The 27,767-nt window shown below is 41.7% G+C and overlaps 1 protein-coding gene across 1 annotated transcript; it reads left to right on the forward strand.

Annotated features, from left to right (window-relative positions):
- The first annotated feature begins 640 nt into the window (after positions 1 to 640).
- Positions 641 to 25,878, forward strand: Hapstr1 (HUWE1 associated protein modifying stress responses). Its single transcript, XM_046445300.2, has 4 exons — positions 641 to 951; positions 1,534 to 1,614; positions 11,046 to 11,321; positions 23,477 to 25,878. Exons 1-4 carry the CDS (start codon positions 726 to 728, stop codon positions 23,719 to 23,721), a joined length of 828 nt encoding a protein of 275 aa, XP_046301256.1. The 5' UTR covers positions 641 to 725; the 3' UTR covers positions 23,722 to 25,878.
- Positions 25,879 to 27,767: the final 1,889 nt, after the last annotated feature.

A 27,767-nucleotide genomic window follows, 5' to 3' on the forward strand; every position in this document is an offset into this window, starting at 1 on the left:
CCCCCCCCCCCCGCATTTGGCTGGCTCGGCCGCAACCACTGACAACTCCTCCCCCTCCTTTCCGTCTTCATCCTTCCTGACATTTCCTCCTTTTCCCCCGCCCATTGATGACGTCAGGGAGACAGGCTGATGAGCCAATCCCGACGCTGTGTTCAGGGGCCGGCTCGCGGAACCGGTCGGCTCGGACCAATGGGGGCCCTCGCAGCGGGCGCGCCCCAACCGCTCGGGGGAGCCGTGCCGAGGGGGCGGTGCTTCCCAGTCAGCATGTGGGCGGGGGAGGGCGGGGACCAGCAGTCGCAGAGGCGTAGACGGCGGCGGCGGCGACGACGTTGCTCAGTCTTTGGGGTGGGCTCGGCGGCGCAGTCCGGGTTACGCGGAGGGCTCGGAGGGCAGTAGCGGCTTCCTTAAGGAGGCCGCGGCGCCATGGGGGGGCGGTAGGCGAGTGCGGCAGGCGAAGCGGGGGCCGTCAGCGGGCCCGGGGGCGGGGAGGCCCGGGGCGGGGGTCGTCCGGGCTGCGCGGGGCCGCGGGGCGGGGGTCGTCCGGGCTGCGCGGGGCCGCGGGGCGGGGTCGCCGGCCGTCGGGTTGCAGGAGGCCTGGGCCGCCGCGAGGAGCCGCCGCCGGCCGCCGGGCCCCGCCGCCGGGCCGCTCGACGACGACGCTCCCGCGGGGGCCCCCCCTGAGGAGGACGCGGCGGCCGCGGCGAGGCCGCGGGAGGCCGCGGAGGATGGAGGAGCGGAAGGAGGAGGGCGAGGCGGAGATCCAGGAGCACGGGCCCGAGCACTGGTTCTCCAAGTGGGAGCGGCAGTGCCTGGCCGAGGCCGAGCAGGACGAGCAGCTGTCCCCTGAGCTGCAGGAGGAGGCGGCGGCCGCCGCGCAGCCCGAGCACAAGCAGCAGAAGCTGTGGCACCTCTTCCAGAACTCGGCCACCGCCGTGGCCCAGCTCTACAAAGGTGAGGCCGCGCCGCCATCTTGGCGCCGCCCGCCCGCCGCCCGGCCCGGTCCCGCCCGGTCCCGCCCGGCCCGCACCTCCCGCGCCCTGGGAGGCAGCGGGGCCGGGAGGGGCGGCCGCGGGGCTGGGGGTCGCGCTGCGGCCCTCCCTCCCGAGACGGCGTCGCGGGGGGCGGCCGGCGCCGGGGGACCTCCCCGCCCGCCCCTGGCCCGCCGCGGCCCGGAGCCCCGGGTTTGGCCCGGCCCGGCCCGACCCGGCCGGCGGGCAGGGAGGAGCCCCGCCACAAGATGGCGAAGGCGGCGACGGGGCCATTGTGCCCGCGTCCCGGGCTGCGGGCCGCCTCCCTGCGCCGGCGCCCGGGCTGCGCCTCCGTCCCCCGCCCGCCGCGACCCCCGGTCCCCCGCGCCTCCCGGGATCCCGAAACCCCGGACAAAATGGCGAAGCCTAATATGGCCGTTCGGAGTGATTGACGCCCAAATAACATTCTCTCTCCCTGTCTCTGTCTGTCTCTGTGTCCTTGTGCGTGCGTTTCTTTTCGTTTTCTTTCGTCCTTTTTGTTTTTGTTTTGGTTTATCGTTTCCAGACCGAGTGTGTCAGCAGCCAGGACTTTCTCTCTGGGTCCCCTTCCAAAACGCAGCCACCGCCGTCACCAACCTCTACAAAGGTAAAGATAACCTTGCTGCATTGCCGGTTGAGGGGAAGGGCGGCCCGCGGCGGGCGTGTGTCTCGCGTTCCCAGGGAGGTTCCGCAGCCGCGAGCACCTTGCAACTTGAGAATCTCGGTGGTGTCCTAGAGCGATTGCCGGCGGTTTTGATATCCCCCGACGCCTTCCCCGTCCCCTGGGGACATATGGCAACACCTGGGGACGTTTTTGATTGTGAGAGGGTGCTGCAGGGTTTCCGCGCAGTGCCCAAGGCAGCCCCTCGCCGTGCAGCTAGGACTTTCTAGCTCCCAGACTCAGTCGTGAGTTTGTGAAGCCCTGAGCTGGAACACAGATTAAGACAAAATTCAACAAGGGAAGAAAAGATTTTTTTTTGTTTGTTTTTTAAACAGAGAAGTGGGACCGCCCCGGGAAAGATTCTTGAGCAATTTAGAGCAAGGTAGTTTGGCATTTAAGTGCTATGAAAACGTGCTAATTGGACTCTGCCTGCGCTTATTTACATGCTAGCAATTTATCAGGTATTTTTCTTTAAAACTACCTTGTGTCTGTGAATTGTTGGCAGGAAATCTGTGATCAGTTTTTAATAGCTTTGTGTTTTATGGTGCTGCTTTTCTGAAGTACATTTTCCCCCTTTGAAGAAATGAAGGTATGTAAGTGAATGTTTCTGCCCATTGTGCTCTCCTGACAACAATGGCTTTAGATGTTGTGCATTAAAGATACAGAAGATTTGGAAATTCGGGTTTGATTTTTGGCATATTTTCTGTGGAAAAAGGATTTGGCATTAATAGTTAATCTTAATGAAAATGTAATGAAATTGCATGTTTTCAAACAGTAATGGAATTTAGTGCATTTAAAAAGATAATAGGCTGAAACAAGCTGTGGACTACCTCCTTATTCTCAGATTCTTATTTTTGTGTTAGAAGGCTCAAGTGGCAGCATTTTGTAGGATGAAATCCCTTATTGTGAGGTTTCTTTAGTAGACATTGCAGTTCTGGGGGACAGTAATTTTGAGAGCTCTTAACTGAAACTGGTCAGTAAGAATGTTAATTTTAGGGAATGAGGAACTAATAGTCTAGCCTTATACAGAAAAAGGAAACAGTTTAAATGGTGCCTTGGTAGTCAGCTTTGGTTTTTAGGTAGCTGAGTTTCATCAATTTTGATTACTGAATAAATTGCTTTTTAACATCCATCAATGCTTCAGGATCTTTGGTGTTCTTTTTGAAATGGCTGTTGGTTTTATTTGGAAAGGGAATTTGAAAAATATACACTAAAACTCAATTTTTTAAAAACTTGAGTTTCTTGGAGTATAGTTTACATACAGTAAAATCATTTGTTTAGGTGTATAGTTTCACTTGGGCAAATGTGGATTACTAACAAATAGAAAGAATTTTCCCCACCCCAGATCCAGGCACCCACTGATGTGATTGCTGTGTAGATTTGTGTAGTTTCCCCTTAACAGCCGTATAATTTATTATTTTGTGTCTGGTTTCTTCCACTTAACCTAATGTTTTTGAGCTGTATCAAATGAGTGCACATTGCAAGTACTTTTTAATGGCTGAATAGTGTGTTGTATTGGGGGTACCTTACATGGTCTAGCTTTTTGTTTCAGTTAACATTTTGCTTGAAGAGGAAGGCAAGGCTCTTAGATAAGACCTATAAATACAAATATTCTCTGGTTTTGGTGGTGTTGTATACTGATAGGATGTATACCTCTAGGACTATAGCTAGCAGTTTTCTTTAAAGCTTATTATTCACTTTTTTTTTTTTTTTAATTTGTTGGTACTTATTTTGGTTTAGTCTGAGAAAGGATTTCACTAAGCTGCCCAGACTAATTTTGAGTTTTGAATCCTCCTGCCTCAGCCTCTGGAGTTGCTGGGATTATAGGATGTGCCACCATGCCCCCTGCTAGTGCTAACTATAAAGAAGAGGGGCTCAGAGGTTGGACTCTGAAATAATTCTTAATTTGATTACTTCATTTGAAAGAGCTTCTAATTTACTAGTTTTTTGTTCAGAAATTTTAAGGGACATTAATTTTATTTTAAATAACCCCCGTGGTTCCTGGATTGTATCCTGTTCCATAAAACGAAACATCCCTTTTTTACCTAACAGGAATAGATATATTGTATTTAGTGGAATTTGGAAGTGTAGCAGCATGTTTTTTCCTGTTTGTTGCCAGAAGAGTGGATGAGACTCTGCAGATGCTTACACCTTTTCTTCTACAGGGTGTGGTCTTAGAGAACAGGCATACAGCTTTGGGGATAATCAGGTACCTTAAATAGAACCAATAAAATTAGCAGGGTAGTGTTACAAGTGCATGCAGCATTAAATAGTGGTAATTTAAATGAAATATTTAACTTGGGGATTTTAGGAAATCCTTTAAGTGGGCAGGACTCCTAAATTTTGTATAATTAAATATTTATCTGGCAAACTAAAACTGGCTCATTTTGCAGTGTGAGGAGTTTGACACTTGGACCAGCTTCTTCCAGTTTCTTGATAACTCCTACAATGAGCATGTAGGAGTGTCATAATTGAGGTTAAAAACCTAGCAGAGGGTCTCTTTTAATTGCCAGTAGGATTTTGAAAAGTTAAACTTTTGTTGCTTGGTTTGATTGGAATGTGGCTGCAAGGATTTGGAAAAAGAAGTTGGTGGTGTCCCCTCATTGAGGACAGAATTCAGTAAATGAGTGCATTGTCCTCTAGATGGTAGGGGCAAACTTTGGTTTCATTTGTTAAGGAAGGGAAGGAAAATTCTGACTTTTGGTTCTTGGCTTTAAAAATCCAGAGGATCAAGTTTCTTCAATATCATTGAGTCCCTGACTTAGTATGTTTTTTAATGTCTGCTGCTAAAGAGGGAAGTAGAAGTGACTGAGTTGGTTTTAATCTAGCCAGTGTTTATGCTTATCTTGGCCAAGCCTATGTTTGCTTTTTTTTTTTTTTTTTTTTGCCCCTGAACTGAAGAGGGAACCCAGGGCTTTGAGCATGACAGCCAAGTGCTTTAACGCTGAGCTACACCCCAGCCCTGTGTTTGCTTCTCAGTCTACCTCTTTATTTCTTCTGTCTCTGATTCTTTGTTAGGAAAGTGTTCTCTTTATCTAGTTGTGAATTCATTTAGTTTGGAGCTGCTTGTTTTGTTCCCTAGATATGGACTGATGGTTGTCCTTCAGGCAAGGCCCTGCTAAGTAGCCTCCCAGAGCAGCCTGACTTGGGAGCCAGTGTTTGATCACATTCCATAGAGTTGCTTCCCTCATTGTTCTTTCTCAGCTTTTTATTGTTTTTTTTTTGATTATTGTTTTCTTGGTCTTTACATTTTGAAAGTGTGTTTGAAGCATTGGTTGACTAGAGCCCTGTGACATCCATTGAGAGCTTTCTCTCGATCCTGTACTTACTAAAAGATGTTCCTAGGAAAGGAAAAGAAAAGATGTTTCTGGGTATCTTCTTTAATGTCATTTACCCCCAGGTGTCTTGTGCTCTGGCAGTAAGGGTTAGCTTTATTGTCAGAATCTTGGAGTCTACACCAGATTATATGAGTTCATGTCTTGGCCCTGTGCTTAGCTGTGTGTAGTCCTGGAGACAGATAATTGAGCCAGGTGTTTCACCATTGTGTCTATCAGTCATCTTAATATAAGTGGGGGTAGGTACCCATAAATTATAGCTCTTAGTTCTGTCCTTGGTATATAGTGAGGGCCCAAGTGTTGATTGTATTGGTAGTAAAGTTTTAACTATTTCTCAGATGTTTCTCATGTTGAGCAGTGATTAACATGAAGGGAGGTTTATTTTGTCTTCAGATTTTTTTTTTCTCATGTTGGAATAAGGTTTATAGTATGTTTGTTCCTCCTTTATCGTCTTTTCCTAAAAGGAACAAACATAAATAGAACTAACAGGTGAGAAAAAGAGTGTGATGTACATCCAAGTCCTCTAATAGGGTGTTCTAATTCAAATGTGGCCCTTTTGAACTAAAAGGTCTATGGTGAACAGAAATGTAAATTTGTGGGCCAGCTGGTGGGTGACTGTAAACGGTCAGGGAGATAGATGGCACTGGTTTGTGACATTTCTTGGCAAAAACTTATTATTGAGCTTTGAGACTGTTCATAATACTTCAGTGTAGACTATGGTTAGAAATTTAATCTCTGCCAGAAGGGTGGTGCATGCATGGCTGTGATCCCCAGCTACTTGTGGGGCTGAGGTAGGGGGATTGAAAGGGGGAGAACAGGGATTGGAGGCCAGGCAGGCAACAATCCATGGCTGCTCTGATTCTCCCCTGTTTTTGTCCTTTGTTCTGCATGCCAGGTGAAGATGAAGTAAATGTAAAAGAATGGAGAAGGTAGTGTGTAATTTTGCATTACAGTTGGAAAAAGTTTTATTTTGGTTTTGACTCAGACCTTCAGGTTCCTAATGAAGCATTACATTCCCCTCACACTCCCTAGACTGGATTGATAGTATAAGTTTAATTAAAGGGAAATATTTTGTAGTCGGTAGTTTTCCTTAGACGTATACCAGCAGTATGCTGCTGCTTGTAGATTCTCTAAGGAAAATGAGAGATAGCTTTTTATTTTGCTGGGGAGAAGAACAGGTTGAAGGAACTCTGCCATTTGCCCAACTTTGGAAAAGGCCTTTTGAGCCTCGTTTATTGTTTATGATATTGGATTACCTTCTTGGATTGTCTTAGGTGAAGTTCTTTTTTTTTTTTTTTTTTTTTTTAAGTTCTCAATGGACCTTTAATTTGTTTATATGCGGTGCTAAGAATCGAACCCAGTGCCTCTCACATGCTAGGCATGTGTTCTACTACTGAGCCACAACCCCAGTCCCACATAAAGTTTTGTATCAAAAAACATTAAAGCTTTGTAAAATGCATGCTTAAGCATGCTCCATGCCCTGGGTTTGATCCCCTGCTCCAACTGAATTTGTCTATATATCAATGTAAGAAAGTGCTGCAGTTGATATTCACCTGAGAATAATGAGATTGTGTGCACTCTGCCCCTACTCCATCCTCCTGCAGTTGTGGGAAGAGTTCTGAAATCCCTTGTTCCTATTCAACTTCTTATATGAAACATTAATAAAAAGTTGGACATATCCTGTGACTGTTGTATAAATCAGTTTCTTGTTTGTTTTAAGGAGATCGATGTGGTGTTAAAGGTTAGATTGACATTTTGATACCCTTGGATATTCACCTAAAGTTTGAGTTTATGGCTCTTTTCCACAGTGGCTTTGGATTTGGTAAAATAGGTTGGATACAAGACTGATGTATGGTTTCTGTCCTTTGCTTTTTTGGGCCAGGGTTCTGAAGTGTCTGCGCTTAGAATTTGGGTGTCCAGTGCCAGTGCTTTCTGAGTCTTCAGGAAGCTACCTAAACAACTTTTTTTTTTGGGGGGGGGGGGTGCTACCAGGTTTTGAACTCGGGGACATTTGACCATTGAACCACATCCCCAGTTCTATTTTGTATTTTATTTAGAGACAGGATCTCACTGAATTGCTTAGCCTCTCGCTTTTGCTGAGGCTGGCTTTGAACATCCTCCTGCCTCAGCTTCCCGAGCCAATGGGATTACAAGTGTGCACCACGACGCCTGGCTTAAAAACAACTATTTTAAATGCTCTAGCACCAACAGGAGACATTCTATTTAGGGGAAATAACCAGGTTTGATTAATTTAGGTGGTAAAGTGATTGGGCTTGGCTTTCAGAATATGCTGTTAGTGCTGCCAAACCAAGTTAAGCCTAAATAGAGCAAAAGCATGTACCTAGAACCTTAAATATTAGCTGGTCATGTAATCCCAGTGGTTCGAGAGGCTGAGGCAGGAGGATTGCAAGTTCAGAGTCAGCCTTAGCAACAGTGAGGCGCTAAGCAACTCAGACCCTGTTTCTAAATAAAATACAAAATAGGGCTGGGGATTTGGCTCAGTGGTAGAGTGCTCCTGGGTTCAATCCCTGGTACCCACACACACAAACAAAGACTAAATATTGTCTGATTTTTCTCTTCCTTCTAGTCTATGAATGACTGATTTTTATTAAATTCTTTTTCAAACAGTTCAAATGTTGAGACTTGGTCAAAAATTTTGGTGCAATGATTGGTTAACTGCATGATTTATTTATTCTACTTTATTATTATTTAGATTTTTGGTACCAGGGATTGAAATCAGGGGGCCATTTGGCACTGAGCCACATACCCAGTCTTTTTTATTTTTCATTTTGAGGCAGGGCCTTGTTAAGATGCTTAGGCTGGTTTTGAACTTGCAATTCTTACATTATAGGTGTGCCTCACTGCACCTAGTTATCTGCATAATTTCTTAAAGAAGTTCAAAACTTGTTGATTTCTAAATCAGGCTGCTAGTGATAGTGTGTTTTCCAGTGTTGTTCAAAACCTATGATGAGAGCATCAGCCCTGCATCTGTCAGTTGGGACTTTATTTTGGGGTGTGTGTGTGTGTGTGTGTGTGTGTGTGTGTGTGTGTGTTTGTATTGCTGGCAAAAAGCTCTATCACTGAGCTGCATCCCCTAGCCCTGCTGGGACTTGTGTCCTTAATCAGAAGAGTCCAAAAACTTGGTCAAGCCCTTTGTTCCTAGGACTGGACTTTAAAACCATCTCATGTGACCCCCTCCCTTTGATCAAGCTTTGTATCAAGCTTAGGCTCTCTTCCTCTGTCTTTCTCATGAATCAGTTCTTCCATTTTTTTCCAATTCTGGGCCTATCTCCTTTTTTTTTTTTTTTAAATGGAGTTTGAACCCAGGGGTGCTCTACTCCTCTGAGCTATGTGTCCTCAGCCTTATTTATTTTTTTGTACGAGGGATTTAATCCAGGAACACTAAAAACTGAGCTACAACCCCAGCCTTTTTATTTTATTTTGATATAGTCTCACTAAGTTTCTTTAGGGCTTTGCTAAGTTGCTGAGGCTGGCCTCGAACCTGCAATCTTTCTGCCTTCACCTCCCAAATTGCTGAATTAACAGGCGTCTGCCATCATGGTGGTGCCTGTTCACTAAATGCCAGGCTGATCTTGAACTTTTGGATTCTTCTGCTTAAGCTTTCTGAGTATTGGGGATTACAGGTGTGTGCTACCATGCTTAGCTTTTGTTTAGTTCTTGAAAGAGAGTTTTCTCACTATTGGGAGGCAGAAATGAAAAGTTATAAGATTGATTGAAAACAGTTTTGGGTAGAGCAGGTTTGTAAAAACCTGACTATTTCTGTTTGCCTATTTTTTTTTTTTTATATATCTTTCTGTGGGTGCCTGGGATAGGCTTAGCTTGCTCAATGATTTGATTTCCTTTAAATGACTCCAGCTCTTTGAAAATTTTTCGAGGACTAGATACAGCTTTCCAAGGTCATGATAGGTTCATCCATCCATCTTAAGGTTGGCTTTCCTGTAAGTCGTTTCTCCAAGAGATGAGAAGGTGGTGTTTTGCCCTCGTAGCTGTTTCCCTTTGAAATGGAGTTCAGTCTGCTTTGTGAGTGGTGAAATGAGCAATTATTACTGTGTCAAGCCATTATTCTAGCAGAGACACTGTAGAAATGACTTAACTCTAGGGCTACTTATATATGCAGAATTGGGCTAATTGCCTTCTCAGCGATGGAGGGGTAAGTGAGATGTGAAAATAGTGTTGTATACCACAAGTTCTCAGTGGATGTTGAATTCTAGTCCTGGTCCTTTTCATTTTGAAGTATAAAGAAGAATCCTCCATGGACAGCCTCTTCATTTTCTTGTTGATCTTCAGAATTAAAGGTTGGTCATCTGCTAAGGGCTAGGCCTTGTTAACAAACAGTTCTGCTTGTTTTGCCACACTCTTGTCATCTTACTTTTTTTTTTTTCTTCTTTTTTGAGGGTGTGGTGGTACTGAGGATGGAACCCAGGGCTTTGTACTTGTTGAGCACACACTGTACCACTGAACTGTACTCCTAGTCCTTTCTTTTTTAATAGTTCATGTTCGTTGAGCTTGGGAGCCTATCCTCTGTGATGTCTTGATTATTGTCCATTTTTCTGGGACATGGCTGTTCATTGTGTGTTGCTTTTCCTTTCAGACTCTACCCTAGATGTAGCAGATATAGAATTAAAATAATTGAAGCTAGGAATGGTAGTAGAGAATGTGTCTTGTTGCTTTTACAGAAGGTTCAGGGATAAAGGAGCCAATCTTGTTCAGTGTTATTTAAAGACATGCAAGTGATTTTGTGCTAGCTCAGCAGCCAACTAAAAGTAAATTGCAGTGACTTGAATTTTCAAACATTTTTGTCAACTAGATAAAACCACTAAAGGGCAGGGAGTTTTTCATTAGATTCAGGTTCCTCTTATGAGGAGTTAAGATTGGGAATTTTAAGGCAAGGTAATGATTGTGAATTAAGCTACTGGGAATTGGAAGAAGGATGAAAATATACCACAGCAATTAATGAAGCTTCTTATTTCCAACTGCTCTTGTTTTATTTTTTAATTTTTTATTATCCTTATTTTTATGTGGTGCTGAGGATTGAACTTAGTGCCTCACGCATGCTAGGTGAGCGCTCTACCTCTGAGCCACAACCCCAGCCCTCCTGTTTGGTGTAGAATAAAACTACAGAATTAATTTTCCCTTCGTCTTTCTAAACCGTTTGCTGCAGCCTTGTGCTAACCCTTCCAGTTGGGGTACATCTCATGTTACATGTGATATTTAGGCATCTGATGCCACCAACATTTCATGAGAATCCACGTGTGTGTGTGCGCGCGCGCCCTGAGGATTGATCCCAGAGGTGCTTTACCCAGGGAGTTACACCCCTAATACCTCTTATTTTGAGAATAGGGGCTTGCTGAGTTGTGGACTGGCCTTGAATTTGTGATCCTCCTGCCCCTCAGTCTTCGAGAGGTTGCTGGGTTATGTGTCACAGCTCCTGGCTGAGGATTTGCTCTTCTGAAGGAGAGCAATTTAACTTAGTGGTAATGGTCTCATAGACTTTGGAGCAAAATTCTAGCTCTTCTGTGTGTACTGTGACCTTGAAGGAGTTACCTTGAATACTTCAATTTCCTCTTGGAGTAAGGGGATAGTAGTACCTGTCTCAAAGTAGATTTATTACCTTTCTCATGTGAAACTAAGTACTAATAAACATCTGATAATTTAGCTATTGTTGGTACTATTAAACTAAACTAGGCTAAGTAAGTTATTTTAGGTAGTTTGACTAAATATTTCTAAAATTTTTTTTAAAGGAAAAGAAACTATGATTATGTATGAATTCTGAATTTTGAACACTTAGACTACATTTAGGGCTGGGATGTACCTCCAGAGCACTTGCCTAGAATGTGTGAGAAAACATGTATAACATTCTAGCGTGACTGACAAAACATTTCTGATTATTAGATTATTTATGGGTTAAGAGGCCTCATAGTTCATAATTCATTTGGTTAACTTATTAAAAGTTTCCTTTAGATGGGAATATAGTATGGCTCTAACGATTATCATGTGTCTTTTTTCTTTTTTCCCTAATAGAAAGTGTGGATACCCATCAGCGAAGTTTTGATATTGGAATTCAGATTGGCTATCAGCGACGCAATAAGGATGTGCTGGCTTGGGTTAAAAAACGCAGAAGAACTATTCGTAGAGAAGATTTGATCAGCTTCCTGTGTGGAAAGGTTCCTCCACCACGAAACTCTAGAGCTCCCCCAAGACTGACTGTAGTGTCCCCTAACCGAGCTACTTCAACGGAAACTAGCTCATCTGTAGAGACTGATTTGCAACCCTTCCGGGAAGCCATAGCTCTGCATGGTAAAGCCGTTTAAACATATTTCTTTGGAAAAATGGTTAAGAGTGTGCCTGTGGACCCATTTTCACATTTAGGTTTAGGTCCAGATACATTGTCTTTTTTTGTCTATTATAGTAAACACTTGCTCTAGAAATGTTGAAATAGTATGTAAGCTAAGAACTTAACAGGCAACTTTGACTGTCAGCTAGCCTGTCCTAAAAATGTTTTTAGAAAGTTAGTTTGAGCTTATTGGTGTTACAATAACAAACTTTTTTTCAACATTGACTAGAATTTGTTGCTTGATGCTTTCATGTTGTACATGTTTTCTTACTCTTTTGAGTCAGGGGAAGTTCTTATGTCTTAAGAATTCTGTTATGTTTATAGTTGCTTGGAGAGCCGGTCCATGACAAGCAAGTAAAGCAGGTAATTGTTGGGTTAGTTCTCATGGGAACTGGGAACTGCCTTTGAACACCCTTCATTATCAAGTGTGCTGTAGAGGATGGGAGTTGATGACCTAAGTGAGAGGGGACGGTTGGAAGAGTCATTGATTTTTTTCTTTCTTTTTTTTCCTTTGCCTGTTTTCCCTCAGGTCCTCCTTGCTTTGATAGTCGGGATCCCTAGAGAGGTAGCTAGTGGACAGGTCCATCACCACCTCCCCAGCCAGATCTGTCATCCAAAGGAATTCTCAGTTAGAGGCTTGAGCACTTGCCTAGAATGTGTGAGAAAACTGGAGAAACCTGGGGAGTGGAGTCAGTGATAAATCTGCTTGCTGCTCTTTAATGCAGACCTCCATGTAGAAATGGAGACTTAATCACTTGTACCATAGCATGTAAAAACTGCTACCAAAAAACCAGCAAAATAATAAGACTTGGTTGAAATCAAGATGAAAACCTTGATCATAAACAGATGACTAGGCAGGTAGGGGTAACTAGTGAGTTAGGTCATGAGTCCTGTTAAAAGTTAACATTTCTAGGCCATAGAGTAAGTCTTCTGAAACAAAGTTAACCTGCTAATAAAAAGAATGGGATATATATAAAGGGCTTCTATAACATTGAAACTCTATTTCTTGCAGAGATTCTCTTTTGACAAACCTTGATTCTTTCCTGAACCCTTAATCAGAACATAGAGTTGGAAAAAGTTTTTAGTTTTTGACTTTCCTGATTGCAAGTTTGTTTATGGTAAGCTAAAATCAAAACCACTTACTACAGGAAAGCCCATGTTGTATGAATGCAGTCTTAAGACTGTACATTGTTTCTTATGTATCAGAATAAGGCTGTTCAGAACATTTGCAAAAATGAGATCCATCTGTTCTTACTGAATTAGTTTCATATCTTTTCCCTTAAGTTTGGAAAACCAGCAATGAGATGTACATAGTTTTCAGATTAATTTTATTGCATGATAATATGTGATGTAGTTGTGTCTCCTAGGCATTCTGATTTTCATCAAGTGGATTTATGACTCATTCCATACTTAAAGTATGCTTTTCCGTATTATACTACTATCCCGTAGAAGATAGTTTTAAGAAAAATAAGTCACTCTTGCTTTAGAATCTTAATGCAGCGTGTGCATGGCAAAAGGATGAGCTTGGTCCTCCTTGAAAAGCTGCTCTACTCCTGCTCCCATTACAACTTCCTCACATCCTGTGGTTTACTATTTTTTGAACTTTGGGACTTTTTAGTGATAAGATTGTAGAAGGAACTGTTTTTAATTTTGACGTATGTTGAAGTTATTAGGGTTTTAGAAAGCTGAAACAAAACTATGTAGAAAATGATTTTTCCCTATAATAAGTTTGTAATGTAGTACTAATACATTAGATATAGAACATATTCTTGAGATTCATACCTCTGATTCATGTAGTTAAAATGTTAACTGGTGGTGGTGAAGTAATTTCCCCTTGAAAGAAGCTATAGAATCAGATTATACCGATTTTTTTGCTCTACTAGTGGTTTGCAGGAACATCAGTGTATTTAGGAGAATGCTAACTTGAGTATTCAAAGAAAGTAGTTTGTATAATAAGAGGGCATTGTTAACTATAAATAGTAATGTAGATTAATGACTGACTTTACTCTTACCTTATCTGATATATGTAATTTATAAATTGAAGTGAAATCTAGGTTGAGGTGATATTTTTATTTTTTTGTGGTACTGGGGCTTAAACTCGGTTCCCATGCTAGGCAAGCATTCTACCATCGAGTTAAGTCCCTAGCCCTTTTTTTTTTTTTTTTGAGATGGGGTCTCCCTAAGTTGGTGAGCCTGGCCTTGCACATGTCATCTTCCTGTTTCAGCTTCCCAAGTTCCTGGGATTACAGGTGTGTGCTGCCATACTTGGCCCAAGGTGATTTTTAATCATATATTTGGGAACATTTTAATTTGGATAAATGATGAGGCAGACTTGAGTTTATAATCCAAGTAAATATTCCATTCCTTCTCATGTTCTGTCTCTTTACAAAGAGGACAGTTTGTCCCAAAAGTTTTTTTCATCAGCTCACACCCACCCTACCAATATTTTCATCACATTTACTCATAAATATATCTAAAATCCCTTTGATAGAAAAGTGGCAAAGACTTGAAATATTTGCAGAGCATTTCATGTAGACAGGATGTGATGTCGAATACCTTCATCAGCTTTGGGCTTAGTAAGAGACTTATGTAAATAGTTTTAATAAAAGTATATCAGTTTTCTGGCCTGGTGGCACACATGTATAATCCCAGCAATTTAGAGGCTGAGACAGGAGGATCAAAAGGCCAACCTCAGCAACTTAGTGAGGCTCTAAGCAACTTAGTAAGACCCTGTCTCAAAATTTAAAAAAAGAAGAGGGGTTGGGGATGTGGTGCAGTGTGGGTCAAGCTCCCCTGGGTTAAATCTCCAGTACCCCCCAAAAAAGCAATATCAATTAATAGGTTATCAGACCGTTCCAGTCCAGTCAAAGCTACTTTAGTTAATGGTTAGCAAGGTTTAAGACTACAATCCAGTGCTTTATTTTGATACACTCTGCATCATGTGGCTTCTTTCCTGTGTACTAAGGAACCCAGTCAGTCATTGGATGTTAGACTCAGAAATTAAATGGGTGCATGCTGAATTGCTATTTGTCCTTTTCTTGTTAATCAGTAACTTTTGTTTTTGTGTACATAGTATTTCAGGTAGACCAAAACTCACCTGGACCATTTTGTGTTCTGCTTGTCTGTCAGCTCCTTAGTCACCTTTCTTGAACTGCTTTTATCTTTAACGCTGCTTCGGCTTCCCTGAGGATCTTTCACTGACCTGAATTAGTGTCAAATAGCACTAGAATCCTAGGAAATCTATCTGCAGGCCCTGGAGGGGCCACCTCACTCTTAACTTCCAGATCTGTATCTCTTGTTTAGACCTCCAGACCACCAAATGTGTGTCCCATTGTTCTTTGGAATACATCTCTTAGTGTGTAGGATAGGCATTTTTCTCATCTGACAGTTCAGACTGACTTAGCTGTTCAGTAGATTTTGTGCAGTCTTTAGGAATATGTAAGTGAAAGTGCTTCTTCTGTTGAGGCAAATATTGATGACTTATTTTAATGTCATGAATGTTGGATAAGATATTCTCAGGGCAGAAAGGGATGTTTCACGATGTGGCTTTGCTATGGGTTCAGGGAGGCCCTCTGGAGGAGGTGAGCTGGGGCATAGGTACTTTGTTCTTGCTCTCCCCTGAGTCTGAGTTGATCCAGTCACTAGTCCATCTTTCATGAGAGCACTGAGTGATCTTTTCACTGCTTATGGTTTCTCTGTGGCCTACAAGGATAAGTTCAGGCTCAGCATGGTATTATAAGGCCCTAGTGGTCTGGTCTTGACCTGGGTCAGCTATCCCAGCCATACTATGAAATCTCTTTAATACTCCTGTCTCCTTTTTTATAACTAGTAGGACTGATCAGATGTCACTTCTGTGACTCGGCTTTCCTCCAGTTCCCCCATTCTCTAAAGCTTTACCTGAGCAGAGCTTCAGTTTGTTTCCATCACTGTTCCTTCCTATGGCTGGGGCAGTATTAAACAGGGGCCTTGTCCTGTTCCTTCTGGCTTTGACAGAACCTAGCAAGGAATCTGGTGTAGTTGTAATCTGAATTTACCACAGGGAGAACACAGAGGTCTGAAAAGTGAATGCATACAGCATGGTGGGAACCAAGAACCTTTGGAAAGAGTTGAGGATTATAGTCCCCAGATGACTACAATCAGAAGAGAATCTAACCTGTGTATCTAGGGGTGTTAGAAAGGAATCTCACATTAGAAAACTTGGTGGTTTGCTGTGGCCTGAGGATAGTAACATTAGAGCTGCTATTTTGTGAGTCCTTTGTTTCAGTATCAGGATAAGGAGATGCTCCTGCAATCCTCATACACTCTGGGTTATTACCATTTTACTGATGAAGATGGGTTAAGATGGAGCAGGTTAACAAATGGCTCTTAAAATACATCCTCTTAACCACCATACCTCTGTATTTGTAGATTCAAAGTGTCTTGCTTCCTACTCCTTCCTTTGTAGGGTTTGGGGGTAGTGTGGGAAAGGTCTTAAGGCTTCTGTGTTGGGGAATACATTGATTTTGTGTGTCTGGGGCTTTCCACCATAAGTGAATCTGGATAAGTAGGCTTGAAGGTGGTTTGTGACCACCACGGTTGGAAGAGCACACAGGCTTGTATAGAGGCCATCATCCCCACATAATCTTGGCCTTAATCTCTCAAAACCAGTCTCATTTGTGATGGCGATACACTATAAGGTGTGGTGTAGGAGAACTAGTCAAGTCACCTAATCTATCACGATGCTGTTTTGCCTTTAGGAAAGAGGCTTGCTGATTAGCTCTAGTTGTGTCCTGGCATGAGTGTTCACTGCCCTTTATAGTGAACCTCAGGCGTAGACCTGGGGCCATGATCTCTTTTCTTAGTGGCCTTTGAGAGAATAAGATCCTTAGCCTGTTAGTTAGTACTCCAGAAAGAAAGTTAGATCTTTGTATTGTTAGTTCTTGAACATGACATGCTAAGATCTTGAGCTTGTTCCACATAGATGAGCTGGTGAGTTGGTTATATTCTCTTTCTGATGGAGAGGCTCTGAGTTGACTTGCCCTAGCCAGTGCTTGGTGGAAAGGCTTAGGCTGGAGTCTGATTTCCTAAGGTTTCCACTTGTCACAGGGACCTGTGCAAGGGTCAGAGTGAGAAGGTGTGCACTCTGGGGGGTGGAGCCAGAGAGGTTGAGTCGTCTCACTTGGTAACTGTTTAAAGCCTACGTCATCTCATAGGTGGTCTTTGAGGTGTCTGACCCTAGTTCACACTGCCACATGGGAATTGAGACATTTGGTTTCAGTCCCAGAAGTGGGTTTGATGACATTCTTGATTTCAGTATTTGGAATTGACTCCATTAGGCCTGGGCTGTCCCTCTAAAATTCCGCATCATTTCAAACTTACAGGCCTCTAAAGTGCAGGGTCTGAGGTTACCATAGATACAGGTGGAGACCATTGCTGTCATTGGCACTTGACTTTAAGACACCATCTTCTCAATTTTAAATTCCCCTCATGTTGAAAGCAAATTTACAGTATAGTGGGCTACTGTGTTTGCTAGCATGGTGCTTAGAGAATTAAAAAAAAGTCAAAGCAAGAAAAGCAAAGGTATCTTATTTTTTCTTTACTATGTAATTTTGAAAAACTAAGTCTTGCTGTGTTGCGTAGCTTGGGCTCAAGTGATCCTCCTGCCCCTCGGCCTCGAAGTGCTGGGACTCCTGGCATGGCATGTTTTCTTTTTTTAAATTTTTTATTTTGGCCATGCTGGGGATTGGACTCAGGCCCTTGTGATGCGCCAAGCAAGCATGTGCTCTACCATTGAGCCACACCAAGTTCAGGAAATATATCTTTTGAGAAAGAAAGTACTTTGTGAGTTAGAATCAAAGGCTGCAGCTTTTAATGAAGTGCTTAAAAACCCTTTGTTTTGTTTGTGAATTTGGTATAATAACTTCTGATTTTTCCAGTTAAATCCTTGTGCAGAAAGTGTGGCTTTTCTCAGATAAAAGAATATCAGTCATTGTGTAGTCCTTTCTATAGCCCAGCATTGGCTGAGCACAGCGAACTCTAAGCACTCTTGTTTATTGGAGCTGGGGTAGCAAAGGGGATAAACTCATCTCCGGAAGTTTCTGGCCTAATAGAATTGTATCAGTCTGAATTATTATGCACTCAGTCAGGTTGAGGCACAGTGTCATTGCCTTGGGAAGTCTTAGGCTCTGTTTCCGGGTTATGGTTTTTTATTTTCCTAACAAAGTCAAGGCTACATGAGAATTAAGTTGCTTGACAGTTCCTTGGTCTGAAAAACAGTGGGACATAGAGTCCTATAGGAAATATAATCATTTGAAATTGGATTCAGGGGTATAAGGTCAGATAGGAATTTTTACCCAGGAAAAAAAAATGTAAGGCACATTCCCAGTTTGTCAAACTTAAGAGCATAAAATGGCTGCTTGCTTTATCCTGGAGTTTATGGAAAGCTGCATTTAGGCAGCCTGAACCTTTTCTTTCTCCTTTGAGGACAGGTTTTTGTACCTTTTTGTTTTTGTTAAAACATTCTTTGACCCATGTGTGCCAGTGAGATTTTGAAGGGAAGTTACCAGATTTGTGAGAGCAAATCTTTCCTGATAAAATTGCCTAGGCAATTTATACTCATTACATGTTAAGAAATTTAATCAATTGTTTTGTGTCCCCTCTATCCCCTACATTCCTGTCACTTCCATTGATGTAGCTAAATGTTGAAAAATTTATCTTGACAGCTAACACAGATGTTTAGGTTCAGGATTCTGAAACTGACATCCCATTATAGAAGAGACTACAACAGTGTTGCGTGGCTGAGGACTGTTAGAAGCGACCAGTGAGGGTTTCTGTCCATCCGTCTTTCAGTCCTGCTCTCTGAGGAAGCGCGCACTCTAGCAGTGTGTGGAGCACGGCGGGTTCTCATTGAATGCTTATTGAATGTTACAGTCTGCATCTTTGAAATAACAGAACTGTTGACAGCTATTTAATAGTAAAATGTGTCTAAAAAACTGATTTGTAAATTAAGACATAAGAGATTAGTGCATCAAAGCAGTCTCTTAATTGCTTAAAATCAGTTATAGTATCTCAAGGAGTCTTTAGTTAAATTTTGTCTGAAGGTTGAGATTTCTAAATTGTCTTTTCCTCACACCAGCCTCTAAGAACAAGAAAAATTAAGATAGCATTAAAATTTCTTATGAAAAAGGTTAGCTATTAAACACTGAAGTTTCTGGAGGTAAGACCTAACAGCTTCCAACATCAGTGGAGTAGGGTTGTTTTGAACCGGCAATAAAATTTTGTTGGCCTTTTTTTTCTTTTTAATTGCAGTGAAAAAGGATTCTGGGTGGCATTGCGTAAGCCAGTTCATGTAGATAGTACTTATTTAATAGTCATCTATTGGTAGTTACGAAGCAGTTTAATATCTGAGTTCAATTTTCTCATTTTCTGACTTATTTTAATATTTTACGATATTTGAAAATTTCCAAAAAGTAAAAAAATTCAGTACCTTGTGGTCCCACATGCAGTTAAATGTTTGCATTTTCTTTCAGTCCTTTTTTCAATGTATAAATATGAAAATTACTTCATAGTTGAGATCATACTGCATATATGCTACTGTATCTTGCTTTTTTCATTTTAACGTCGTGAGCATTTTTTTCCATGGCATTAAAAACTGTCTGAAAAATGGAAAGCATTTGGGCTGTCAGCATAACTGAAAATGTTTTCTTGGTGTGATACATGTATCTTTGTAACTGGTTTGATTTAGTGTGCTTTACTTCAATAAAAATTCAGTATTACAATTTACAGATTGGGGTGGGGAGTGGTATCTACTTCAAATTACCAGAATCTTCCTAGTAGAATTCTTTTTTAAATGATTCAACTTCCGGATACATCTAAAACACTGCATTGACACTACAAGTGCTACAAGTGCTTGCCTGGCATTTCAGAACACAGCTTTGGGCACAGGGCGTGCTGCACATCTCAGTGCAGTTCTTTTCCAAGGCAAGAATGCCAGTTTCTTAGGGCTTCCAGGTAGAATGTTACTCATTTTGTTCCAGTTTGGGGGATTTCAGATCCTCCTTTCTCCAGGAGATATCACTGGTGGAGCAGATCTGCTGAGGGCCCTGAACCTGTGCCTGTGGATCAACAGTGTGCCTTCTCACCTCCAGGGCTAGCCTTCTTCACAGGGGACTGAGGCTCTGGGATCCCCATAGAGAGTGTAGACGGAGCCTCAGCCCCTGGCTGGCGGACCAAGGCAGTGAGATTGACTGGGTCAGCAATTGCTCTTTCTCTGCCTGTGTGTGACAATGTGCTGGGAAACTGGAATTAAATGTAATCAATTCTGCAAACAGCATTTTCTTATTACCCTAAGCATGAACTTGGTATGACAATAATAGCTCTGTGCTACTTTTTAATAATTTGCCATGTAACTTGGATTCCTATAACCTGGACTGTAAATTTGTTTTAGTTCCAAATGGGAGTTTTCAAAGTTTGATTAAATCATCCTAATCATTTTTATCCCATTCCTGCATTAAATATTTTAAACGGATGCAGAACCTTTAAAACTGAGTTATTTATCTTGTATTAAGCAATTGAGACTTTTCTGTCTAATCATGCTACTTGTTCTACTGCTTTTGTCAATTGATATTCCCATAGCCTTTTTGAAAAAGTGTGTTTTTTGGTAGAAATTAAGTTGTATGCCCTCAGGACATACAACTTAGTTTTAGTTTTGAAGCATGTTTAGATTTTCTGTACTTGTATAGGCCTAATTGTTTATGTGGCTTAGCTAAGGTTTCCTAAGCATCTTCCAGTAGCTGTCATTGGTTTGTAAAATAAAATTTGGGCTGTTTAAAATGCATATATTTTTTGGTTGTTAATCTTAATTTTTTTTTGACACTGTGTTAAAATCTTTTTGGGGAAGATTAGTGAGTCAAACTTAAAAAGATTTTCACTGCTGAGAGTAGCTATTAGGTAATGTTGCACATGTGATTTTACTTGAGCTTTTAAACTCTAGGTCATATATCCAATAATGCTTATGATTTCCCAGACAATACTGGGGAATTTTCAAATTAGCCAAGTTGATGTTTAATGTATCCTCTTTTTCATGGGGGAAGTTGTAACAAGATAAGTTTGCTTAAAGTGACTAGCCAAGTCTACTTCTGATGGGAGTGTTTTATAAGCCTTTTCTATTGTCATTATTTCACAGGACCATAACTAAAAGGGTATTGGAGTGGAGTTTGTGAATTCTTTCTTTAGTTTCAAATGGTATCGGCTATCCTGGATTTAATTATCGAAGTTGACTGATTATTACCAAATCTCCAAATTCCCCAATTATGGAACAAGTATGAGAAGGTTATCACAGGAGTACTGGGCACCTTCTAGTAGTGAGTTATGGGCTGTGGGATTAGGAAAAAGGAAGGCACAGCTTCTTTGTAGGAAGCTAACAGGCTGTGTTAACTTTTTAAAAATGCCAACAACTTGGATAATTGAGTTTTAAATGTGGTGGCATTGATTTAAATGAAATGATCAGCTAGCAGTCTGGGTTTATTCCCTGAGGTCAAAAGCTGAGCTTCAGATATCAGTAGATTACAGAATGCAGGGTTGAACTTTGGGGTGTTTATTATTTTTCAGAATTCGGTGTTCTGTGCCCATGCCTAGTCCTGTGTCGAGTCCTTTAGATGGAGATGAAAAGATTGTCTATAGGCAGAGATGATTGAATGTACTATATAAGAGGAGCCCAGGATGTTCCTTTTCTTTGTCTTCCAAGTAAGCCTGTGTGTTGGGAAGAGAGTGCAGTTTCTCTTGAAGTGTGAAATGTCCTAAAGGTAGTTAGGAATATAGTGGGCCCTGAGGCAGGAGAGGGGTCTCCTCCTGTGGTCCAGCTTTGGAAAACACTGGTTGGTACCTATGGGTAGGTTAAGGGGTGGAGGAACTCCCCTGGGTGACACCTGCCTATCTGCCTGTTGGGCAGAAGAGAACCCAGCAGAGCCAGCTGAGGAAGGAGCAGAGTTGGAAGCAGGAGGGAAGAGGAGCCAGCCAGTGACTGAAAGGAGAGGTAGGAGAACCAGCGGAGGAGCTTCTGGCCTCAGGCAGCAGGTCTGAATGTTGATAGGCAACACAGGCCTAATCTGAGGAAGAGCTGCTGATCGAGGAGACTGGCAGTGTGTACATCATCTAGTTTTGGGGTGGGTAAAGAGGGCAGAGGGAGAAAACTGACCAGAGAGATGAGTCTACTAAGGTAGGCTGGCCCTTGACCCTGAAGCCACTTTCTTGGTGAAACAATTTAGGCTTTAAGAAGGGCCAGAATAAAAGCCAATAGGAGTGTAGATTCCACTTGAGTTGGGAGGGGGTCTCAGCTCTTGCTTATTGTTGATAACTTAACCTTTTATAAATAAAACTTTCCCCAAACCAGGAATCAAACCCAGGGGTGCTTAACTATAGAGTCATACTCCCAGCCCTTTTTATTTTTTATTTTGAGGTGGGGTCTCACTAAGTTGCTGAGGCTGACCTTATACTTTATGATATTCTCCTGCCTCAGCCTCCTAGTCTCTGAGATTACAGGTGTGGGCCACTGCACCTGGCTTTTTTCAGCTTGGTTTTTCATTTGCATGTTATAGAGTTACTTTGTAGATTAAATTTCAAAGTACTTAATATAGTGCCTGACCATGGAAGGTACTTGGGTATTAGTGCTCCTCTTCTTTTTTTTTTTTTTTTTTTTGTAATCAGGTGCTGGCCTTTGAAAGGTTGAGAGGGTAGAGGGACACTTAGATTTCCTCAGACCTCCACCAGTGTCTGTAGAGGTGTATGTTCTGGGCGAGACCTTGAAGGGGACTGGTTGGAGTAGTGCAGAAAGAAGAGCAAAGGCCCCTGGAGCAGGAAGTTGGAAGCCACCCTTATCAGGGAGGCGTGGACCATTGAATGGTGGTAGAGATGGGAGGTGGTTGAGGCCATGGGTGGAAAGCACTGTCCACAGAGGATTCAGAGAGAGCGAACAACATCAAGGGGGATTCAAGCACATTTGATGTGGTAGGAGGCAGAGGATTCTTCTTTCAACACAACTTTCAAGTTTAAGCCACATTTTTACAGAGTTCAAAATTAAAATGGACTCCTACCAAATCAAAACAATAAGCTTATTTTAAAATCTAAGAAATCTTATTCTTCAGGAACATCAGCTACACTCGATCATGTTATAAATTCAATCAGGCAATGACAGAATCCCTAGGTGAGGCTAGGAGAATGGAAGGGGAAATTCTTAAGGTGGAAAATCCACTGTCAGTGCTAGGTTTCTGAGTTCAGTACCATGGTTATAAAGTGTCCTGGCACGACTTGTGCCTTTCACAGGTTTCTCCTGGACATTTAGGTGTGGAATATAGTTTTGGCTCCTTAAATTGAAGATTCTGAGGAATGAGTTCCAAAGACCAGTGCTAGGTATATTCCGATTTAATGATGTGAAAGCAAAGCCAGAACTGTTCCTACCACTGTCTTCCCTTCTGAAGGACTAAAGACAGCATTGATTGGGCTTTCCTGAGGAATCTACCAAGTACAACCCAGACCTTGGGTGTTTGTGTAGACCCATTTGTCCTGAGCACACCCACTTTGTATGTGATGCCCTAGCATAATTTTTAACAAGGATACCTTTTCAGGCTTGACAATGTGTTTATTTTGGATGATACTCATCTTTTCTGGAGGGATGTTGTTGACCAAGCCCTCTCAGGCCTGGAAATGACTTCTTGCTTTCCCTATGCACACCACACACACGTGCTTTGCACAGATCTATTGGGGTGGTGGCTTTAGAAAACCTAAATGTCCTGTTTAAATAAGCACCTCCTGTCCTACCTCTGCAAATTGCACAGTTTCTACCTAATAAAGGATGGAGAATCTCAAGGTGTATTTGTACACCTAGCACAGTGCTTGACAAACGGTAAGCTTTCTGTAATTGCTACCAATATTGTGTAACTACTGTAAATATTGGTAGTATTATTGTAAGCCCCACATCAAAGCCAATAAAAAAATAATAAAACTTAACCATTCATTGGTGACCCCTTACAGAGAAAATTGGCAAGATACCCCTTGACACTGTGACAACGTGGAAAATAAAGTGGGTTGCTTTCAAGAGGGCTAAATAATGGAGCAACTCTAAAACCTCTTTTCTTCTTCCTAGGTCTTAGTGGTGCAATGGCTAGTATAAGCGTGCGTTCGAGTACCCCAGGCTCTCCTACACATGTAAGCAGTGGATCGAATGCTAGTCGAAGGAGAAATGGACTCCATGATGTCGATTTGAACACTTTCATATCAGAAGAAATGGCACTCCACTTGGACAATGGTGGAACTAGAAAGCGTACCTCAGCCCAGTGTGGCGATGTCATTACAGACTCACCAACCCATAAACGCAACAGAATGATCTAAACTGCAAACATTTTTCACACCCACCATGCTGCTTGAAAGCCACTCGATCCTCAACATATACTATTATTGCAAAGGCAACATGAGGCCATCTTCCCTTGTTCACTGTTTAAGACAAGTGAATTCGATAGTGGTTGCCATAAAAGGAAGTTATAGGTATTTACAGTAGATGCCTCTTGTAATATGGCTTTCTCAAAAACTATAATCCTAGCAGAGGACATCAGATATCGTGTAGTCATTAGCAAGATCATCATAGGCAAACATATCCGTTCCAAGGCTAAAAGTGACCTTAACTATATTTATTCTCAAAGGGAAAGGAAATATCAGATGTTTATTTGGTTATAGAATTTTTTTTCCTCCCCTCCCCCAGTCCATTTCCTGCTGTGTTGAGTATTTTGCTTCAACAGTATTGCCAGGTTCCTAAAATTGTCTAAAAACACGATTTGGCTTCCTCGTCAGATCTTCAGGCTTCCATTTTTATAGCCTCACTGTACCATGCACCTGGTTTCTATATAGTAACAGTGTGCAACTTCTAATTATTGGACTGTGCCCTGTTTTTAGTTTTCAACACAGTTTCTAATTCTGGTGATTGTGTGATGTAAAGAGGTGCTATGATGGTCATGCAATTAATACTTAATATTGAATCAATACACAAAACTTTATTGGATTCACTTTGTGTGTGTTAGTGCTCTAAAAATAGCAATATTATTAAACTGCCCCAGATTAACCCTGTAGGCTTCAAATACTCAGTTTTAAGACAAGTACTACTTCTATGCGGGATACTCCTTACGGTAAATGTAAACTTGTAGTCTGCATTCAAGGTGACCTGAAATAGAGAGGTCATGAACTTTGAGAGTGGGCTTCCTTTTTGTTCAGTATTAGTGAGAGGGAGATGGATGGGTGGGATAGGTATTTATTCTAGTCTTTCATATCTGCTTTTCATTTTTCACGGATACCCTACTTTGTGCAGTTTCCATTATAGTGGGTGGAAGGTGACAAAGCTGTTTTATCTACTAATAATGTGATCACAACTTAAGTAGCAAAACCCAACTCTCCCTGTCCCTCCATTCCCCCTCCTCTAAGAAGTGCAGTTTGGAATCTCATTCTGGAAAAGGTGGAATCGCATGGAGGTTCTCTAGATGTTAGGTAGACCTAAATAAAAGTTCTCAATAGAGTCCTCTTGGAGTAAATATAAAAGACCTCTTGTAGCTACAATGTTTTAGAGCATGTTTCATCTTCATTTTTAATATCTTGAACTGAATGATAGTCTTTTTTAGATGAAGAACTGATGTCAGCCTGCCAGGTACTGTAATTTATTCTATCCTATTATTATATATCAAGTAGGACAGTGAAAAATGTTTCCTTGCAAACTTGTAGTCCAGTATCAGTTACTTCCTATTTTTATCCTTAAATGACCATTGCAAATCAGTGTAAGGGTTTTTCCAGTAATTACAGCACTTTGTTAAAGTTTGCAATTTCTTCAGCCATTTAATATCTTTCTGTGAAGAAACTTTGCTAAGTTAACCATTATTGACTGGGTGGGATGTGAATGGAATGTTAGAAATGTTGTGTGAATTGAAGTTCTGTATTCGTTATAGATATAACCCTTATTTAAAACAGTGAAATCCATACTCAAAAGTAGGAATGAAAGGTATTCTAAATTTTTGCAAAAGTGGATCATTTTTTGTTAGAGTATGATAGCAGGAAGAATTATAGCAGTCTATCATTTTACCTGAAACGGACATGCCTATGTATTATGAATACTTTAAAGCTTCCCTTTGGAATATACCAAGAAATGCATTTGGAATTATCTTTGCTTTTCTGTCATTGTAAATTTAGGTTCTGGAATTGGGGTTTGGTGATGTGATGCATTGCTCACGAGAGGCCAGAACTCCTATTCCTACAGGATTTTGCGATAGAGGAACACATATTTAATCTCCCCTTTATGCCTTGGTTCTTGTTCCTCTTTCTAAGTTGAATAACAATATTTTTGGTTGTTTTGTTTTAAGTTGGTGCTCTGAAGCTTAATCTTAGTACCCTTTATTCTCAATTGTCAAATTTTGATAAAACATGTGCCATTTTCTTTGGTAAGAGAAAGCAGGTCTGCCAGAACACAATTTATATGCCTTATTGGCTCCATTAAACTTTTTAAAAACTTTAGCATTTGTTACTTTTTTCCATTGCATTTAATCTGAAGTGCTCCTTGTCACCTGTGGTAACCTTCCCTCCACTTCTATGTCCCATTGCGCTCTTCCTGTGCCCCGAGCTCTCAGAATGACCCTGAAACCCCTAGTACGAAGGGAGATGATTGCTAATTTTAGGAGAATTTAATTTTGACAGTTTAGTTCAAAATACTTGGAAACTTCTTTGTGTCAGTTTAGATGCAAAACAAATCATGGAAGATTGCATACTGTGTGGTACTGAAAAGTAATGTCGATTTTTTTTTTCCCCCCCTCCAAGTCTCTTGAAGAACATAGACTGAAATTTAAAACTTGGAAGTTTAGATTGGGTGAACAGACCTTCTTCATCTTCAGCTGGAGTCTGATTCTTTAGACGTTGCAGCTCATTAATTCTGCTCCTGTTGCTCTAACTTTGCACGAGCAGGTTGAGTTTATCCTACACTGCAGCGTTCTGAGCATGGCTGGAATATTCAAACTTTTAATGTGTAGTATTTTATAGAACAAAATTAATGGAAAGCATTTGGCTATATCTAAAGAACTGCAGTCAGATTCTTCAATGTGGTTTACCCAACTGGAGTAGATACATACCTTAAATCATAAAGTGAATAAATCATTTTAAAAACCCAAAACACCATGGGGCTTGTCTGCAGTTTTGTTTTGATCATCATATCCGAATAACTTTTTGTTGTAAATAGAGGAAGTTTAGGTTTTTGAAAAACAATTAGTCTTTTAGATTTTTTCTAAGTTGGGCTATTTAGCTCACTAAACTTTATGTGGCTTTGGGCCTAATGGTTTCATTCATCTGTGAAAGCTGGGGTGGCTCCCTGTATCGGAAGAGGAGGGGTGGTTAACCAAGGTGCAGGGGACCAGGGGATGATTTTGAAATGGGACCTTTAGTCACAGACACCTGCAGCACCATTAATTCTAGAAAAATGATGAGCAGACTCTCTGTTTTTGGCCTGATGCTCCCTGCATGTAGTGACTGTTAGCAGATGAATCCCGTTGGGTTTATTTCATATAGCCCGTCACCTGGCAGTTCACCCATTAGATAGGTCGCTGAGGTATCTGTTGTGGTGAGGTTGGGATTTTTCATCAAGGTCTTCTGTGGATAGAGGAGGCTCTGATCAGATGTTAATGGCTCCTGCTGCCTGCTTTCTTGAGAGCCACCCTGGCTCCAGTGGTTCAGACAACTTTTACCCTTCAGGGTAGCTGTCCTACCGCACTCTGGAGTACTTGGCAGGTCTCTGTGGGCACATTATTTGAGAAAGGAGCAGGCCTGGACACTGAGGTGTGTGTCCCACTGTCCCACTGCACGAGGAGAGGTGTGAGGTCTGCCTGCTGTGCTGCTTCCTGCGCCCTTCTTGTGAAATTTAGTAGTGGCAGTTTGTGTGTGACATGAGGTAGGTTCCAGCACAGGTTTTGAGGCCTTCACAGAAGGATTTGGTGCTGCTATTCCAAAATGAGTAGAAGGGTAGCAGTGGCTATTTTGTCTTCTTTAAGTCTCCATAGGATAAATTCATGCAGGTCAAATTGCTGACTTAAAGGAATTTATATTTAAATAGCATAGGTTCTGCCAAAGCTCTGCAGGTATCAGTTGATACTTGGAATGGCATGGTCATTGGTGCCAGGAGCTTGCATCTTAGCCAGTGCTGGGCAGCTGTGATTCTTGCAGGCAGAGTGATCTGGTGACTTTAAATGGCTTTTTGCCCTCTTATATGAAGGAAAGTTTTTTGTGGGTTTCGAATGCTAGAATCATGCCAGGGAATGCCAGGTAAGCTTGCTTTTTTGGACTCAGTTCGAAAACTATGTAAAGGCAAAATAGAAAATGTGACTCTTGGTGGCTGGATCCCTTGGAAGTCGAGTACATTT

This window comes from Marmota monax, unplaced genomic scaffold (genome assembly GCF_021218885.2).
Source record: "Marmota monax isolate L192 unplaced genomic scaffold, Marmota_monax_Labrador192_F-V1.1 WCK01_AAM20220418_F8-fsc00035, whole genome shotgun sequence".
Taxonomy (NCBI): domain Eukaryota; kingdom Metazoa; phylum Chordata; class Mammalia; order Rodentia; family Sciuridae; genus Marmota; species Marmota monax.